Source organism: Impatiens glandulifera, chromosome 5 (genome assembly GCF_907164915.1).
Source record: "Impatiens glandulifera chromosome 5, dImpGla2.1, whole genome shotgun sequence".
In the NCBI taxonomy this organism is placed as follows: Eukaryota; Viridiplantae; Streptophyta; class Magnoliopsida; order Ericales; family Balsaminaceae; genus Impatiens; species Impatiens glandulifera.
Window position 1 is genome coordinate 42478578 of NC_061866.1, and position 19665 is coordinate 42498242.

The following is a 19665-nucleotide window of genomic DNA, read 5'->3' on the forward strand; positions in this document are numbered from 1 at the left end:
TAGTGTTAACGATAAGATAGATACGTTTTATTAGTTTCTATTATTTACTTTCATATTTATAAAAAAAAAAATAAAAGATTTATATAACAAATTTAACTAAAGAATTTAAAGTTTTGATTATAGATTTTTTGAAATTAAGATAATTACAACTCTATTAGTTAAATTCGATAATTAAATTATTGATATGAGTAGATAATAAGTTAAGGAGTTTAAAATTATTAAGTTCAAATTTGTGTATAATTTTACCAATTATAATTAAAAAAAAAAAATCGTTTAAACGTATATACTTATTAAAAATTAAGTACTTGATATTTTTTAAACTAATAAAAATTAATTTAAACGTAAGTATTATTAAAAATTGACTAATCTAGTCTAGATTAATTAACTGTTGTTAAATATATTTATTAAAATTTAATATTTATTTATTCTATTTTTTTATCAATTAATTAATGAATTTACCTTTTTTATTTATTTATTTTTATTCTTATGTCTTATATTAGTACTTGATATTTTTTTTAATTTTTTTAAAAATTTGTCTTCTTTCTATATTATTATAAATTATATTAAAATTATTTCTTATTCAGATACTAATACTTAAATATTAAAATATATAAAATAGTTCAATGTTTCCTGTAATATTTACTTTTATTAAAAATTCTAAATTAAAGATTAAATCAAAAAATTATTATTTTTATTTTTATTTATATTAAAAAAAATATACCTTTACAAAAACATTACGATAGAACTTTACAAACTGTAAAAGAAATTTTATTTGTGAATTTTGTTTTATTGTAATGTTGATGTTGAGGTTTTTTTTTATATTTTTTTTAATATAAACAAAATTAAAATTAATAGTATTTCGGTTTAATATTTGATTTAGAATTTAATTTTTTTTTAGTAAAAGTAAATATTAAGTAAATAAATAAATAAAAGAAAATAAATTAATTAATAAAAAAATATATTTAATTAATAAATATTTAATTAAAAAAATATATTTAACAAGCTTAATAAGTAGAGACTAGATAAACCAATTTTAAAAAAATATTTAACAAGCTTAATAAGTAAAGACGAGATAAACTTTATTTTAAAAATAAATAAATAATTTATCCAAAAATAAATATTAAAAAACTGAAAAAAAAGGTAAGTATCCAACAACATAACCTAATTACCAGTATCCCTTCAAATTCCTAAATACTTCAATACCAGATTTTTTTTCCAAATAAATAATAAATGCAAAATTCATTTCATTATTATTATTCATCGTTCAACGCCACAAACAACATTACACCTCAGTATACGATGAAATACAAACCAATAGCTAGCTGGTAGCATTCAGTTAAAACCGAAAAACAATTGTGAAATAAATAAATGCATTACATGGTGTAAGCAATAAACCAAGAGGACAATACATACTTCTGTTTATGACCTCTCTGCAATATAACCACACAGTAAGAACATAAGCACAAAAAGTAAAAAGCTCCCCATACAAAAGACTTTAATAATACAAATAACTTCCAACTAAGAATAAACAAATGTTAATGGGCAGAGCAGTTGATGCCCATTTGAGTTTTTTCTTCATTTTTTTTTCTCCTAGTTAAGTCCAATTCCCGTCATTCCATACAGCAGTAGGAACACCTATATATGATGATAGTATTATTAAAGGATTCAATCGCTTTTATGTGGGGAGGAGAGGATGATACCTGGAAGTTTATGCAGGCATAATAAATTTGAAACGAGCATTTCCCACGAATTAGTCGAGTTTGACATTAGAATACAAAAGGGTGTCCCTTGTGATAGGCATGTACATGAGATAGTAAGTCTGCAGGAAGAGGGAAAGCAAGCATTAAGGTACTGATATTCTTAGCATTCCTTGAATAAGCTAACAACGAATATATAATAGCTATTTTGTAAGCTGAAGCAAATGTAGAGTAAAGAGGCAGAAACTAACCCCCAAAAGAGTTGCAATTATGAGAATTATTCCTGTTAACCAAGCAAGTAATGTCCGAACAAAAATCACTTCAGCTGCTGCTGCAATGGTCGAGTTTGATGACCCTTTGACTTCTTGAAGCAAACGTGCAGATGGTTCAGAAGTATACATAAGATTCAACATTGTTTCTGATTCTGAAAGAGTTGTTTCCCCCAAAAGGATTACTCCTACAAGCTTCCCTGTGATTGATTGATGCATGAATCTCACTTCAGAATTTGATACTAGCTAATGCTTATCCAAGAAAACAATGATCGCCATTGAACTAATATATTGAGGAAACTTTGAGGGATAAAGAAGGATGGTAGGAGTAGTATAAATTCATGTCATTAAATAATGATATTCACAACTGCCTAATGCGAAGAATTACCAAATTACCCTTACTTTATTTAGTTTATAACATTTTAAATATTAAATACAAAAGAATGTCATTTAACCCAAATAAATTCCACTGTTTCATCAAACAAGTCCAAAAATTTGGTTTATTTAAAAAACAAACTACATTAAACAAGCTCTTTATATTAGTAGTAGGTTTCACAAATCAAAATTTCTTCATGGATGAATAAGATATGCCATATATACTACTACTAATAATAAAGTGAGTTACAAATTGTCAATGTAATTCTATAAGATCAACCATTTTGATACCATAACTTCTATTATAAGCAGAGAGAGGATGAATTACATTTAACATTAGCAGTAGGTTGGACAAATCAAAATTTCTTCATGGATGAATAAAAGTGTCATAATAGAAGAAAACAGAAGACTGACCTCCATAAGCAGTTTGCATGGACGTGTAAATCTTGGAAACAGAAGCAAGCAACAGTTCTAATCCTTGCTCAGCAACACCTTGCTTTCCATATTCCTTTTGCAGCACCTATACCACGTTAATAAACCATGAAATAGGTTTAATTATGACGGTGTACTGGGCTTAGGTTTAAGTTACATCTAGTTCACATTCCTTTCTTAACATACCATACTCATTTATCTTTTTACTTTTTGTACAAATTGGAATTATCAAGCCAAGTCTCTTCAGACTCCTACAAGATTCTGAACTATCTCAACTCCTTTTACTTCATATGAGCAGATGTCACACATGATGAACATATACTACTCCCAAGGGATCCAAAACAATTATTTCAGAGTTCAGTAATTTTGCCACAATGCCAACCAACCCCTATTCTATTTACCACCATCATTATCTGGTCATTGATATTTCCCCAGAGTTTCCTATTTTATACCAGCATAACTTCATTTGCCAGTTCTGCTGGTGCTGGGTTAGCTGTGGAAACAGCAGAAGGTAGAAAATCCCTCGTCATCATTTTAAGGGGACAGTTATTTTCTTTTAAGATCTAGAAGAAACAATAATGTTGGGTCACCAAATGGCTAAAAATAAGTATTACTGAAAGCAGTCTTTGAGGCTATGTTTAAGTGCTTATTGACATGATAAATTTATATCAAATAATCATCAAGCGCGAAGCAGCTGACAAAGTCATCTCTAAATGGGATAACTATGAACTATTCTCCTTTAGCAATTGATCTCAGGATCTTAATAAGGCCTTGTTTGATGTGGGTTATTTGAGATTAATTTCAAATAACCCACTATCCAATCAACACCACTCATCAATCACATCATTCAGATCATCAACCAAAATAATTTCAGTTTTTTAGAAAAAAAAATGTTTTTCATTGTAAAGTCATACCCTTTATGTCTTTTTACCCAAATAACCTAATTTCAAAACCTACATCAAACAAGGTTAATTGGAAATAAGCACTTAATTGTTCAAATAACCCTAAATCAAACAATGTTTAAGCCTTCTGAGTGCACAAAAGAGAATGTGATTGTTCCAAATATCAAGGTATGACATTTTTCATGATGAAATGAACCAGGGATTTTATTTGAATTTGCTATGCTTGTGCTTTTTTCTTGATCTTATCGGTGAAAAGCATGAAACTTGTAATTGTTCTCACAGATGAAAAAAAGTTTCATGTTCTCACGGATTGAGGGACCATTGCCTATCAGATGTCCAATTGCATTCCTGTGTAATGCAATTGGATGATCTGCTCTTTCTCCCCACTAGCCCTGGTCACCTTCTTAAATATAACAGGAATCATACTTAGAGTGCATTGATACCATTAGCCCTCCTTTTCAATCCTAATTTTATTGAACCCCTAATTCCCACTGGCATTTAGTACAAAGCGAATTTAAATTACATAACAGGGAAAAACAATTCTATATAGATAATATGTGACGATATTCATTCGATAGAGGATGGAAGAACTATAGAAACCCACCTTAACGCCCTTAAAGGTTCCAGTGAGCAGCTCAGCAGCTTGATAATCAATAGTTCCAATCAAATCCTGATGCATGTCTGTTGCTCTCTGAATATTGTTAATGAGATGCAGAAGAGAGGCTGCAAATTGTTTATCCGCTTTCTGCAAAATTGAATAACTTTGATCAAGAAAATGTTCAGCTAGGTACCAAAAAATAGGTTGAGGATTCTAATAAGAGTTTAAAATTATTGAGTTGCAATGGAATCTACCATCACTTCCACCATTATGGCACAACTAATAATGAGCCTAAATGGTATCATGATTTTTCATCTTGATCATGATACAAAAAATACATATTTGTTATGTTTCTCAAAAATCATTACCATCTAGAAAATTATCTAGAACATGATATTTATACGAAATGAAACGAAAAACTAAACTTTAATTTGGATCATGATCTAAAAATATATGGATGACAATCCAGAAAAAAATCTTATACCAAGGAAAAAAATCACTTTCAATTTCACTTTTGGGGATTTTCCAATGGGCTTGAGATTGTAACAAAATAGGAGTTTCCAAATAGGCTTCATATATCCCCAGGCTACAAGATGATTTAATATTGTAAACTCATGATGATGGAGATCGAATGGATCAATAAAAAGTTGACAGTAGAAGATAGAGTTTAGATTTGGAATTTCCCATTCTTTTCATGGCCTTCAAGCTAGTTACAATATTGATGTTGATGTCCATTTGAAGTAAACGAGATAGTAAACAAATTACAAGAAGAAAAACAATATAAACCTTTGACATATGAAGATTTATATCAGATCCGCTTGCCAATGGGATAATTAGTTCCCCACTCATGGTCGTCGAGGGATTGGGAGCATAAGATCCACCCAACCAGGTTGCCTGAATAAATAAACAAATCAGGTGACCAATAGAAATAGAAAGACAAAATCTAGAACCACTAAAGAGATCGGAATGCAGGCAATAAGTTACTAACAAAGTCATTTATCATCTTGTCAGTCAACTCGGAGTTATCATCAGAACTTGATGGTTCATTCAATGAAACCACATAGACTTCACCTTCACCTGCAATAGATGGAAAGAATGTGTAAATAAGGGAATATTTTCTCCACTTAGCAAAATATACATGAAAAATGAAATGTCAGCCACCTGGAAGTTGAATATCTGCTTTATAGGAATCAAAATCAATCTGGCTTCCATGGGCCGATTCAATCGTGACTTGAGAATCTGCATACACCAAAGCAGTTTTAATGGCAACCCATAAAAAAAAAGTTGTCTGAGGATTTGTGTTGATTAAATTTGAGTACCTGCAGCTCCAATAACTTCCAGTGTAAAAACTGCACGTGGCCTATCAAATGGATTAGGCATTACGACCTTGTTCAACTGCAAAATCAACATCATTTAACATTAATTTAGATAAATTCGCTTTCAGGAATGAAAAAGAAGACAACAAATGTTTTCCAGTAATACATTCTACAAACCTTGGATGAACCATGAGAAGAAAGACTAGAAGATGGTGCAAGCCCAAGCAAAACAGAAACAGCAGCCCCAACTTCTGGAAGTGTCATGGAATCAGTCTACAAAACAATACACAATAACCAGTCACATGACATGAAACAAGCTTCTGTTACTGTGAAAAGCCAAAGAGCCAGGAACATAATACTATCAGCAGTATGTTTCTGCAATATACAATTATGAAACAAGTATTCTCCATTCCCTGATTCAAGCATGTAATAAAGAACACATAAAATATCTGGTGCTCATCATCTACAACTCCTGCTTAACAAGAGAACATGACCCAAATTCTTCAGATGCTGCTACAAGTCATGATATTAATTGTACTTTGGGATTTCAAAAAGTCAATTTCAGTAGAAAAGGCAAATCAGATATCCATACAAGGGACATGGATAAAAGATCAGCTTTTTGAACAAACAAATGTTGACTCAGAATAAAGCAATATAACTTAAGATCAGACATTACCTCGGCAACAACCTCTGACAAACGAGGGCGAAAATATTGATGGGTTTTGCTGTCAAGGAAGTAAACCGACCCTGCGACATCAGCCTGTATCAAAAATCAAACCTTTGTAAGACACGATTCAGCGGATCAAGAGAGAAAAAAGGTCAAACATGTGGGTATGAATGTGGGTATAGAGAAGGGATAGAAGATTGACCTTAGAATGGACGCAAAGAAGCATCAAAGTAACGACGAGCAAGCGCATAAGGCAGTTGAAATCCATCGCAGCAGCGAAGATGAAGATGGATCTTCTCTCTTGGGATTTCAAGAATTGGAAATCTGAAGTCGTCCTTCAACTGGGAATTGAATGATTGATTGATTTTATGATCGAAAAAGGAGAGCTTCCGAGTTCCACAAGAATACGGATGTCCACAGAGATCGAGTCTAATGGGTACTTTCTTAATGGGTTTCCGGGGCGGGTGACTGTTTTGGTTGATACAAATATATATATATTTAATTATTGGGAATTCAATTGTTTATGATTTAAATAACTGTATAACACTAAATAAATAATCTCAAAAACTTTTTTAAAATCAAGTATATCTAACAAAATCATCAACTTTTTCTGGCCAAAATTATGTTTTTTTTTTAAATTGAATTAGAATATCATTATTAAAAATTTATTATTCGTTATAATTTATTTTTATTTTTTAAAATGAAGAGACTTAAAAGAGTATTAATATATAATATTAAAAAAAAATGTATTTTAATATTTTTATTAATAAATTGAATAATATAATAAATGAAAAAATGAGATGATATTTTTTGAATTAAGTTATTTAAATAACAAATTAAACAATTCCTTAATTTTCAAAAAAATTGTTATATTATTTTGATATTTTTATATATTAGTTGAGCTCAAGTTTAAGAAGGTGAAAATTTTGAAATAATAAAAGTTTATTTTAAAATAATATTATTTATGTGTTATTATTATTTTTATATATAATTAAGTATTTTTAATATATGATCATTATAAAAGTATATATAATTAAGTATAAAAGTAATTAAATAATAATAAAGAGTAAATTATACTTTTAAAAAGTTATATTCATAAAATGGATTTTTATTTATTTATTCGAATAAATAATAACTTTTTTTTAATTTATAAATATAAATTTACTTTTTTATTCCGTAAATTCGTTTGAAATTATAAAATCCAATTTTGGTTGGGTTTAAGTCTTTGCTCATTGTTCATGATAATTTTAGTATTAGGCTTTGTGTTTTTTGAATTTTTTAAAAAAAAAATCATCTAAAATTAATTTTTTAATCAATCACTTATCAACAATCATATAACTTATTTCATTAAACAAAATACTAAAATACCTTTTATTTTAAATTATTATTTTTTAATTTATTCATATATATCAATACTCTTTAGTTTTTTTACTCAAAATAATCATCCCCTCCTCAAAATCATTACCAATAATTACTTTTTTCCCTCTTTAGGTTTTTTCAAAAACCTTAATCCGAATTAGGCCTTAATTAATTTTTTATTTTTTATTTTTCTTCTCCCTTATTTACTTTTTTTTTTATTTATATTTTAGTTTTTCTCAAATGTCATCTTATTTTTGCTTAGGACTTAAATCAGTGTCATTTTGTTTTATAATTTATGGACAATTTCCAATATAAAAAATCAATTTTACAAAAAATCAATTATAAACAACTTTTATGAATTACACTTTTGTATTTGATTTATTGTTGTCTCAAATCCAATCATTTCATTACATAAATTACAACTTATGATTAAATTTCTACCATATTTCATTAATCCATTTTCTAAAATTCTGATTTGAACACTTTAAAGATATTTATTTCAAATTGTCATCAAATCATGTAATTAATTTACATCATTACCTTAAGAACATTTGTAACACAAAACTGTGACATTTTGTTGCATCTGCACCAATTAAAAAAAACACACAATTTTTTCTCAAGCTACAAGAGTAACCCATTGAAAACATTGCATTTAGGCTGCACATTTCATCTATATTTTATAGGGATGTAGTTTATTTTTCGTTTCTAACTCAGATCATTATTTCTCTTCAATTGATTTCATAAATTTTATTGGTTAAGATTTGATACAATTTAATAGTATGTTAACTTTATCGAACCAAGTAGAGACACAAAACTTTTCTCATTAGGGATATTTATGTCTTTTCTCTTCTTTTTTTTTCATTTTGGGTATTGCTTTAATCTCATTTCTTCCATGTTTCTGTATTTCATCTGATATTAGAAGATTATTGTTTTTTTTTTAAATTTCAATAAAAAAAAAATGAACATTGGATCCAAAGTTCTTGGCAAATACATGGGTCAGCAGCATTTGCCCAAAGAACTGCATGATGAGGCCTTGTTTGGCATGCAATATAAGAAGTCCAAACCTTATTTTTTTCTAAGAAGTTGATTACAATTTATTTTGACCCCAAACATCAAATGATCTCTGAAAAAAATCAAAATTCCCAATTATTAAAAATATTGTCAAATCCTAACTAAGCCAACTATAATAATTAAACTATTCTAATTCAGCCAAACTTAACGCAATTATAGCTCACAAGTGCCAGGCACAAATGACGTTAACAAAACTTCTCGAACAATTACAATGCGACATGTGACTGTCTCTAACCGGATGGACTATCACGGAAAATATGGCACAATGTCGAGCTTTTTTAGTTGTAGTTAAGTTAGAAAAACGACACTTAATTAAAAACATAATGTGTAGGTTATGTATGTGATGACCCTCTCAATTTAAAAAACAAATAAATGCACATTTCCTATAAGGTAATATATGGCTGGTAATTGGCCATAGAATTGATATTAAATTATTCTAAGATGATTCATTGCATTTTAATACATGAAAATGAAGCTTCCTAATAATAATAATAATAAATAATAGTAATAAAATCCCATGCCTGCTGCAACTGCAGTGTCACACCATACCTCACAAAAATTATGCAAGAAATATAGCTTTCAACAGCTATACTTTTGGGCATATACATGATTATGTAACCTATTTATTTTTCCAATTTCTCAATAAATATTAATTTAATTCGATCGAAATCGAAATGAACTCTTTAAGGAGATAGATCCTGAAAGAATCTTGACCACAATGTGTCATTCTTTAAGACTATGATTATTGTTTGCTTGTTATACTGTATATATAATTCAATGAGGGAATACCAATTTCTCAAAGGAGGAAAAAGAATAATAATAAAGTGTGTGGGACATTATGGAGTAATTTGATTGTTTTTGCCAAATAATATAGGTTTGATCAACTTCAAATATGTATTGGTTTTTATGTGTTTGATTTTGTATTTCTCCCTTTTATTTAGTTCTTTTATTTGTGAATCACATGTTAAAGTTTTTGGTTGGTGTTTCTTCTTTTTCACTTTTACTTTCTATTCTTAGTCATCTTTTAGCCTGAATGAATGAATTGACTTTTTAAAAGAAGAAAAATAAAGAAGACATGGCCATGATCTTTTATTTGTTTAGAAAAACATATAGTTGAATAACAAGTATAGTATATTAAACAAATAGTTAACCAAAAATAATACAAATATAATTTAACAAGTATTCAAATATTTTTTTTTAAATTTCTTAACCTACTAATTAAGATAACTCAAGTGTCATGAGTGATTTTTAAAAGAACAAAAGTCATAAGTTCAATTTACGCTTAAAACGTTTTAAGTTAAAGTAAAGATCATGATTGTGGCATCTACGTGTAAGATCATGTTAGCTTCAAACATAAAAAAAAAAAAAAAACTTTTAACTTCTTGATCAATAAATATATGTATACCATCTATATAAATGTTAGATTTTACATAATACTCTAAAAGATCATTTTTTTTTAAATAATCATAAAAATTCAAACTTATTACTTTTACTTTGAAAGATACTTAACTAAATCATTAACATCTAAACAATTTATATATATTTGACTTAAATATCTTATAAATGCATATTTATTATAAACTCGTCTATCATTATGGATTCAAATGATAAAATAATTTTTCTATTTATTGGCCCTTCCTATATATAATTTTTTTTGTGTTCTTAAGTGAGGATTAATTAAGGAAAATAAGATCATAATATGCTACTTAACTGAGCTTAATCACTAAAATTTGCATTCTAATCTTCTTTTCAGGTAGAAGTCAGGTGATCAAACCTTCCTCACTTATTTTGTGGATTCGGTGGATAAAATTTTGTATTTTCACAGTTAAATTTTATGTTATAGTGAACGGTAGATCTCAAGACTTTTTTGAGGGTTTAAGGGGATTAGGCAAGACGACTCATTGTCCCCCTTTCTGTTTGTCATTGTCATGAAAACTCTTTTAGGATGATGATTTTCGCTGAAAATAACTGACTTATCCATGGGCTTGATTACGGATCAATGAGAGCTATATTTTTCATTTCACACTTGTTGTTTGCTGATGACACGCTTTGTATGATTCAGACTTTCCGTAGAAATTTCAAGCACCTTCGTGATATTTTTTTGGTTATTTGGCGCTTACTCGGGACTTCGTGTTAATCTTGGCAAGATTGAAATATTCTTCTTTAATTTTGTATCTGCTAGGAGAAGATCTCGTTTGGCGGGTATTTTGGTATTTGGGATTTGGCATTGAATGTTTTCCGGCCACGTACATTGGTATTTCACTAGATGCAAATGCTCGATCTAAAGTTTCATTGGGATCCAATCATTTCTAAGATGGAAAAAAACTTCTTATCTTCTAAAGCAAGTTGATCTCTAAGGGAGGTTGTATGGTTCTCATCAAGAGCGCGTTGGAATATATGCATACTTACATGATGTCATTATTTGTGAATCTTAAAAGTGTGGTAGTAAAAATGGAAAGGTTGATGTGTAAATTTTTATGGGGGTCTTCTGAGTCTTCGTTTTCACATCTTGTTAGCTGAGACAAAGTAAAAATACCCAAAGATGAAGGAGGTTTGAGTTTTCGTGACCTATGTTCTAATAAGGCCTTCTTGTCAAAGTGGTGTGCTCATATTGGTTCAGAACATGGAAGTCTCTAGGTAAATATAATTATAAGCAAATATGAGTTGAATTGGTCTAGTTGGTTTACAAAAATATACAGTCGCCCCGTGGGATGTAGCATATGGAGTGGCATATCAATCATGTGGAAAAGTTATCGTAAACATTTTTGTTTACCGTGGGTGATGGTTCATTTATCCGTTTTTGGGAGGATGCATGGTGGGTAAGAGTTTTGTTGTTCTCTTCCCTGTGATGGTTGATGGGAAAATATATTATTCAAAACAGAACGTTTTCCCAATTAACTGAGTATAAGAGATGAACAAAATAGAATGAAATCAAAATGATAATGCAAGACAAGTTTTAGCGTGGAAAACCTCTCTTCAAATTCAAAGTAAAAACCATGGGACCAGTTAGGCCACTTAAAAAATCATTATCATCAACAAGGTTACAAACATGAGTTCACTCTAGATATAAACTAGAGTCACTAATGAATTGCATTAAGATCACACAAAAATCTTGGCAAATAACAAAAATAGCAGAAAGAGTAAGATCAATCAACCTTATTTATTCTACAATTCTGGTTTCACTTCAACTGACTTAGAAGACTTAGAAAACAGATCTTTACCGTTTAGAACGTAGCCTTAGACATAACTAACAAGCTATCAACGTTTAAAGTTGATCAAACGATGCAAATTCTGGTAAACGAAAATCTTTTTCAGCTGCTATCTCAAATCATTGAATCTGTTTTTGCTCTGATCTTTCTCTTGTTGTTCTTAAAACACAGTTAACCTCAATGAAAAATAATGTCCCTTTATATTATATATGTGGGCCTAAATAAAGCTCACATCAAGTTGGATCTCTCCAACTAGGAGGACAAAACTCAACACTGGCCTCTATTACTATCTTAGCGATGCCACAGTTAAAGATATGTACGACCATCGCTCTTAAAGTTTTGTTTATCATATCAGATATAAAAGAAGGTTATCATTTGAGGAAAGTTCTTCTTATGATAGATTGTTATCATTAGTGGCCAACAAAAGAATGTCTCCGTTGAACCATGATACGATGTGATGAAGAAACTTGTATAAATTTGATGTGGGACATTGTTATTATCTATTTGATTAAGTTGTTCCAATTGAGTTGTGCTGGAAGAAATTATGGGAGTCTAATATTCCCACTAAGATCTTTTTTGGGGGTGAAATGCGATCCACTGTGGTATTCTAATTGATGATAGATGTATGCGCAAATGTTTTATCTTAGTTAGTCGATGTCGTATATGTCTTAAAGATGTGGAGACGACCCATCATTTCCTTTTGCATTGTAAGGGTGTCGCTAGTATTTGAAGTCTTCTTTGGAGTATTACTAGTATTCATTGGGTTATGCCGGGAATCATTGGTGCGAGTTAGAAAACATGAATTGATGTAGCTAGATTTGCGAGTCTGAAACAATGGGGGTTATATCCTCATTATTTTATGGTGGATAATTTGGTTGGAGAGAAATCGTATAACCTTCAACAATCTCAAACAACCGTTGAGAATCTTTCACAATGTTATCATCCTAACATTATATGAGGTTCGATGTGGGAAGTCGACAAATTCAGTCGGAGAGCTCATTGTTTTTTTAAAAGATCTCCGTACACGTTAATTTTGTATTATTTGTGTGATTTTTTTCCCACAAATATAATGTTTTTGTCGTTGTGTTTAAACGACTATCCATTTCATAATATAATTGCATGTATCATTTAAAAAAAATATTAGCCACTTGTTGTTTGGAGGTGATGTAATATTTAAGTATTGATGATCTGTTAGAAATCTTCTTATCATTTAGTGTTTGTTCATACATGCAATTAAACACTAAAAACATTTATGGCATTGGACCTATATATCACCAATTTACAGTTTTGGCCTTAAGCTCAAAGTTAAAAATTAGTTAGTGTGGGGACATATTGTCCATAAAATTTGTGCGTTGAATGTGGTAGATATTGCCAAGATGTAAAAGCTTACATTGATAATGGGCACCATTTTAGTCATATTAGTTTAGAACCTTGTGCCCAAAAGTTGAGATTATCTCTTGAGATAGAAAGATTGAATTAGAAAATGTTAGATAATTTTTGTAAATTTCCAATAACATAACTTAATTAGATATATATTTATAAATTTGTTAATATTTCTTATACAATATCAGCTCTAGATGTAGACGTAGAAAGTGTTTTCAAATAAGATTCATTCCTAACTATTTACCTGACTTCTTTGTGCTATTAGTATTAGAACTAATGAAATCCAAAGAAACCAACTAGAGTAGTAGGGTAGAGAGGCCAAGAGTCGATTACTAATACACTGATATTACAAGTTTGATTCTCACATAAAACGCTTTAAGTTGAAGTGAGATCGTACTATCTTCTAAAATTAAAAAAAAAAAATTAACAAAATTCAAGGAGAATATATATGTCATTGTTACCATGGTGACAATTGGATTTTATTTTTCTCGAAGTGGCCAAGTCAACTATATACCCTATAATCTACCAACTTTAATTCAACCATTCTTAAAGAGAATTAAATTCAATATATACTTTATGATGGTAAAACAGTTTGTCCAAGTCAATTAATACTAATTACAACCTTTTTTCAAATAATAAGAAATCACGATCTTACTAGAGTAAACTTCTTGGAAGAACCTTGAGATTGATCTTTCGATTATTTAAGCAACTTTTCTTATATAATCTTATACTAGTGTAAAAATTATTTGGTATCATGAAAACTCTTACTATATTATATATCTTTATAAAATGTATGTGAATTGTGAATATGTATTAATTAACCAACAAATACATATATAGTTGTGAATATTGTTTTTTTTTTTTTTTTTTGTCAAACATACATGAGTCACGTGATCACCTATCTTTTAGTTATATTTATTTCTTCTCTTTTAAATATTTCAATATATTTCAGGCTCAATTTTCATTCATACGCATTAAGTTAGAAGCAGTAGACTATGACTTAAGGGATCGTATTATTTATATATTTCCTTTTTATTATTATTATTTTATTTTATTTTTGTATTATTTGAAACGGTCCGAAAAAACATCATGATGAGTTATGATATTCATTGTAATTTTGTCCTTGACATATTACATATGGACCTCTCTCTAGTAAACAATAATAGTCAATGAAAACTCTTTCATGACTAGGCAAGTAGGGAAAAAGGATAATTGATCATTTTTTTCTTAAAAACTATCTAATTTATAATTTGGACTATTTATTTATATAATGAATTTTATTATAGATAAAATCATTATTTATATAGTATAAACAATTCCCTTAACCTTAAGATTTCTGATCCAATAATCTATCCCCAAAAAAAAAAATTTGTGGACAAAATACATAAGATCGATTTCAGCGTTACCATCCCTAGTTGCAATCAAATTTACGCTTTTTACGTGTCATAACTCCTAGGTGAATGGTACCGCGCCCTAGATAGATCAAAATGACTAATTTGTCCTCGGATGCGCCATTAAGATATTGGAAAATAAACAAAATAATGAATTGTGGGGACCCTTTTGCCCCCAACCATTGAGACAAAGTGCTGAAAACTTTCCCAAACAGAAATGCAGCTAACAATTTGGACTCTATATATCTAGCTAAGGGTTTTATTTGTCTTTAAGCTCTTTTTCTTACAAATATAATTAAATTTCCTGCCTAAGTATGATAAAAGGTGATCAGAGAGGGATACATATTATCAAGTACTGTTGTTTTTTAAAGATTGTCCCATGCAAGTCAAGAGAGATATTTCTTTAGGAAGAGTCCAACCAAGATAAAGCCATCATCCTTCCTTTCTCCAAATCAATAAACTTTATCTTTAGAGATTCTTGTTCTCCGAAATTACGAGATTACCCATAGTTGAAATGTGGAAATTTCTTTTTTTATGTGTTTATTGCCCCCTTTTATCATCTAATTTCTTTGTATATGACTTTGATCATAGTTTAATTGAAATCAATTATAATGTAGGGTTTATGTCATTAGTCAACCTCATGAAATGGAGAATATTATGGTCAATATAATATGGTGGACATAAATGTCCCTTTTTTTATATGTTTTTTATTTATTTCATCGTAAAAACCCATGTCTAAATGAGACTATTAGGGCTTAAACAATCATAAGATCTTGTTTAAAAAAGAATAATGTGTCACAATTTATCTTTCAACCATTAAATAATTCATTTATTCTTTTTTATAAATTTTAAATTTTAAAACAAAAATGTATTTTAATAATTTAATTCAAATAATCTCCAAAAGTCAAAATTTTGACAAATTGTATAGGAAGTTGAGCATTCATAATATGCTCTATCCTAGCTAGAATCTCTCTCTCACAATGGTGTCCTCTTTTAAGAAGATTGGTTATTTAAATAATCTTCTCAAATGAAAAGTTAGATTATTGGTGAAATGTTTTATAACTATTAATATTTAATGAAAAATAAATAGATGATATTTAATATTTTAACTATAAATTAATTAATTTAACTAATGAGATGGGTGAGAAGATATTTAATTATTTAAATAATCTAAATACATTATTCAAATAATCCTTAGGAGCCCTAAGTTATTCTCCTACCATTGAAAACCTATAAAGTGCTTGTTTTTAATCTAGGTTATTTTCCAAAGAAATATTTATGATATAAAAATTGAATTATTTGAATACTATAAATAAAATATCATCAATATTTAACTTTCTCAATTCTAGTGCTGTGAATATATATTAAACTAAACTATCTTTGAAAATAAAATAAAAATATTTAAGATTTTAAAATGTTATATGAAACAAGTTGACAACTTGTTTGAACTAAGTTATTTGAATAATTTCCAAATAATTCATCAATTTTCATCTCTTTTCTTATCAATCAAAACTCTCTTTTTTTTTCTAATATTTTGTATTATTTATTAATATACTATTAAGTTTTTTCACCCAAATAACCTACCTTTTAATAATGTTATTTAAAGCATTCCAATTCTAGCAAAGCCAAGTATATATGTTAATTGATAATTAAAATGACATTTTGGAAAGAAAAAAAAAGATTGATGCATGATTAAGTAATATAGTATATTTGGATTAAATTCAAATAACTCATTTCAAACAAACAAGCAAACAACCTTTTAATATTCTAATTGTTTAGGGCTTTTTGGGTAAATAAAAAAAATGGATGATGTGAAATATGAATATATACCTTCTTTGTTGTAAAAATAAAGTAATATGCTAATCTCAAACAAATGTTCAATAAATGTGGTTCTAAATCTGAACGGATCTCTCTTCTTTTGTCCTTTCAAACGAAGACTTTTCTTCATTCTCTCTCTTCTTCTTCTTCTTCTTCTTTTTCTAGAGACTGATTAGGGTTCTTCTTCTAAAGAGTGATTAGGGTTCTTCTTCATCATCATCTTGGAGGCCCAACTGGTTCATGGATATTGTTCTCTGTTGGGTATTAATCCCTGTCTTATGGAAAAATCAGGCAAAAGAAGATCAAGATCAAAACTTTTCTCACTTTTCTTTCTTGGGTTGATCATCATTTTCTTCATCCCAGTTCTAATCGCTCGCCCTCTTGATCATCCTTCTCAAACAAGTCTTGTTCAAACCATGGAAGTCATGAAGAATACTAGTAACAATGTTAAAAACCCACAAAGAGAGTTTCGTGTGTCGGCTCATGAGGTTCCTAGCGGTCCAAATCCAGAATCAAACAGGTGAAAATTTTCTTAAGAATTTTTACTTTCAAAAAAATCTCATTTTCCTTGTTTGTTTGTTGCAATTTGCATGCCCATACAAATCAATGAGTTATATATATAAATTGTAATGCTATTATTAAGTAATTGAGAGTGTGTATAGGTATTATAAGGTATAATGTATTTCACTTTTAATATGAAATTATTATGAGTGCAATGAAAACCCATAAAAAAAATGTTGATTAATTATCATTATTTTTCAAAAACTAATTCAATCCACATCTTTTTGTTTGCTTTAAAGTGTGTTGTTTTAAGGACTCGAGAAAGAAAAGAAATGAGAGATACGAGGGTTTTCTTTGACCAGAAATTTAAAGTGATGATATGATTTTAAAATTTAAATAATCAAAATCTGACCACACAAGAGAGGAAAGAGCAGTTGAGTGAGAGATATGTCTTTATTGAAAGTAATAATTATTTTTCACTTTTTTACACCCTCTGTTTCTCTTTTTTTACCTTTTGAAAAGGCTTGAAAATGAAGATTGTTTAGGGAAGTAAAATGATATTGAATTAGGACATGTCTTGTCAATGGAAAAAAGTGGACCAAGAATTCTGACATTATGAAAAGGAAGTGACGGTACAATTATTTGGCAATTATGGGTCTGTTGATTCATCACCATATATAATCTATAATAAATCTAAAATTAACTAAGACCTTGTTTGATTAGATTTTGGTTTTTTTAATATATTAATCAATCATGTAGCACAATATAGCTTGTGGTTTGATGGGGGTAGGGGGTTTGATGAAAGAAAAAAATGTATTTGAAGTACCAGAGCAATTCACATATATAATCACATAATATTTATTTTGAAGAATAGAACACTTGTGTTATAAAATAATTTGATCCATTTATTAGAGAAATTACCAAATATATGGTGAGGCGCAACAGTTCACTGGACATATAAGGGTAAAACACTATTACGGTCGGTACAAAATGAAGACATACACGGGCCACTATGTCGAAAACGAGAGAAACACCAATACACCATCCTACAAAGTAAAAAAAAACTTGCGAGAAAATAAAAGCAATCAAAAATAAATAAATAAAATCATCGTAGTAATCAAATCCCACACTAACACACGTTTCGCGATGAAAAACTTTTGCAAAGTCATCATAATTATGGCCCGTTAAATTTTCAATCTCTTTATCTAGTTGCTTCAATCCAACATCCAACAAGAATGATTTGATGAATTGTGGTAAAACTCCACATATTTCAATTAAAGGGGAAACAGACAATGATCTTTCTACAATATATATGTTTTTCAAGGCAGCTACTTTTACACTTTTGCTTTTATATTTTGATTTGGTGTGAATACTTGTCAAATTATGGTAACTCAAGTTGATCATAATGGCAGGAGAGAATATGATTTCACCTACATCTTTACAATATTCATTTCCATATGCATGTTTTATTGTAAGGGGGATATAACATTGTTTTTTTTGGATGGTATTATATAAATTTTCTCACACTCTTAACATCTCAAGGAACATTGAGATCTTTTTTTTTTCAAAACAAACAAAAGTGTCTCCAAGATTTATTTTTTTAATTTGCCTTGTAAATATAAATTGATAAACAAAATGCTTAAAATTGCGCTTGAACGTTCTCTCCCATTATTACCATCTCGACTCACTCCACCAAAACCACTAGCAACCAACACCTTCATTTGCATCACTGCTCACACTTACGCATTCTTTAAAACCAACATCACTCCGACACAAAAACTTCCACTAGCTTCAAATCCAACTCCACCTTTGACTCCAATTCCGCCCCCCCTAACTAAAACCATCACCTCCACCAGCACCACCACCTATGCATCTTTTGACACCACCACCACCACAATGGACTCCAACTCCACCACCAAAACCGCCTCCTAACCCTCCGTGATAACCTAAACCATCTCCTCCCAGTCCTCCTTGATGAACTAAGCCACCTTTGTTGCCTAATCCCCCACCAAGACCATCTGCTCTCCTAGTCCTCCTTGATGACCTAACCACCTTTGTTCCCTAATCCACCACCAACAGTACCATCTCCTAGACCTACATGGCGGCCTAAACCGCCTCCCAAACCACCTCCACTTCCAAGCCTAACACCAGCAATGTCTCCTAAACCTTCTCCGCCGCCTTCCAGCTTCGACACCTCCAAGTTTCCCACCATTGATGAACCTATCCCTAAAACCCTTCTTGTAGATCCCATGTCCTAAACCTCCTCCAAAGCCTCGACGGTGATCCTCACTCTCCACTTCATGACCCACGGTTGCAAGAACTTTACCAAGGAGGACCCAATTGCAAAGATCAAGACTCCTCCCTGACTCACCAAAACCCTCATGATATTCATGCAAGAAAGAAAGAAAAGCACGAGAGCTTCAGTCTGAAAAAAAGAGATGTGATCAGGAGTTTATATACATGATCAGAATTCAGAAGTCTGGTTTCCTTTCATTGTAACTAAATGGGTTTAAACTAGTTAGGCCCACAAGAAGCTACAAATTTTCAATGTTGAACAATAAATGTGCACCCCCTTGAGTAAATTTCCAATATTGGTTTGATAGATGATCGGATCACAGTTTAGTTATATTTATTTATTCAAATAAAAGTAAATATTTTTTTTTTGAATGAAGTGTAT

The 19665-nt window shown here is 29.8% G+C and overlaps 2 protein-coding genes across 4 annotated transcripts; both read right to left on the reverse strand.

Moving 5' to 3' along the window:
- Positions 1–1219: 1219 nt before the first annotated feature.
- On the reverse strand, positions 1220–6713 carry LOC124939774. 3 transcript variants are annotated; one of them, XR_007099418.1, is made up of 12 exons: positions 6459–6713; positions 6266–6349; positions 5767–5862; positions 5593–5668; positions 5435–5512; positions 5262–5350; positions 5060–5167; positions 4280–4420; positions 2756–2861; positions 1949–2166; positions 1701–1819; positions 1220–1430 (listed from the first exon to the last, which is right to left on the reverse strand). XR_007099418.1 is itself a non-coding variant. In XM_047480215.1 (11 exons), exons 1-11 carry the CDS (start codon positions 6522–6524, stop codon positions 1751–1753), a joined length of 1131 nt encoding a protein of 376 aa, XP_047336171.1. In that variant the 5' UTR covers positions 6525–6713; the 3' UTR covers positions 1700–1750. The 3 variants fall into 3 exon arrangements, 1 of the variants encoding a protein (XP_047336171.1); XR_007099417.1 differs by having other exon boundaries at positions 1220–1635; XM_047480215.1 differs by lacking the exon at positions 1220–1430 and having other exon boundaries at positions 1700–1819.
- A 12105-nt stretch (positions 6714–18818) lies between these two features.
- Positions 18819–19239, reverse strand: LOC124939408 (glycine-rich cell wall structural protein-like). The gene is made up of 2 exons (XM_047479887.1): positions 19041–19239; positions 18819–18985 (listed from the first exon to the last, which is right to left on the reverse strand). Exons 1-2 carry the CDS (start codon positions 19237–19239, stop codon positions 18819–18821), a joined length of 366 nt encoding a protein of 121 aa, XP_047335843.1.
- Positions 19240–19665: the final 426 nt, after the last annotated feature.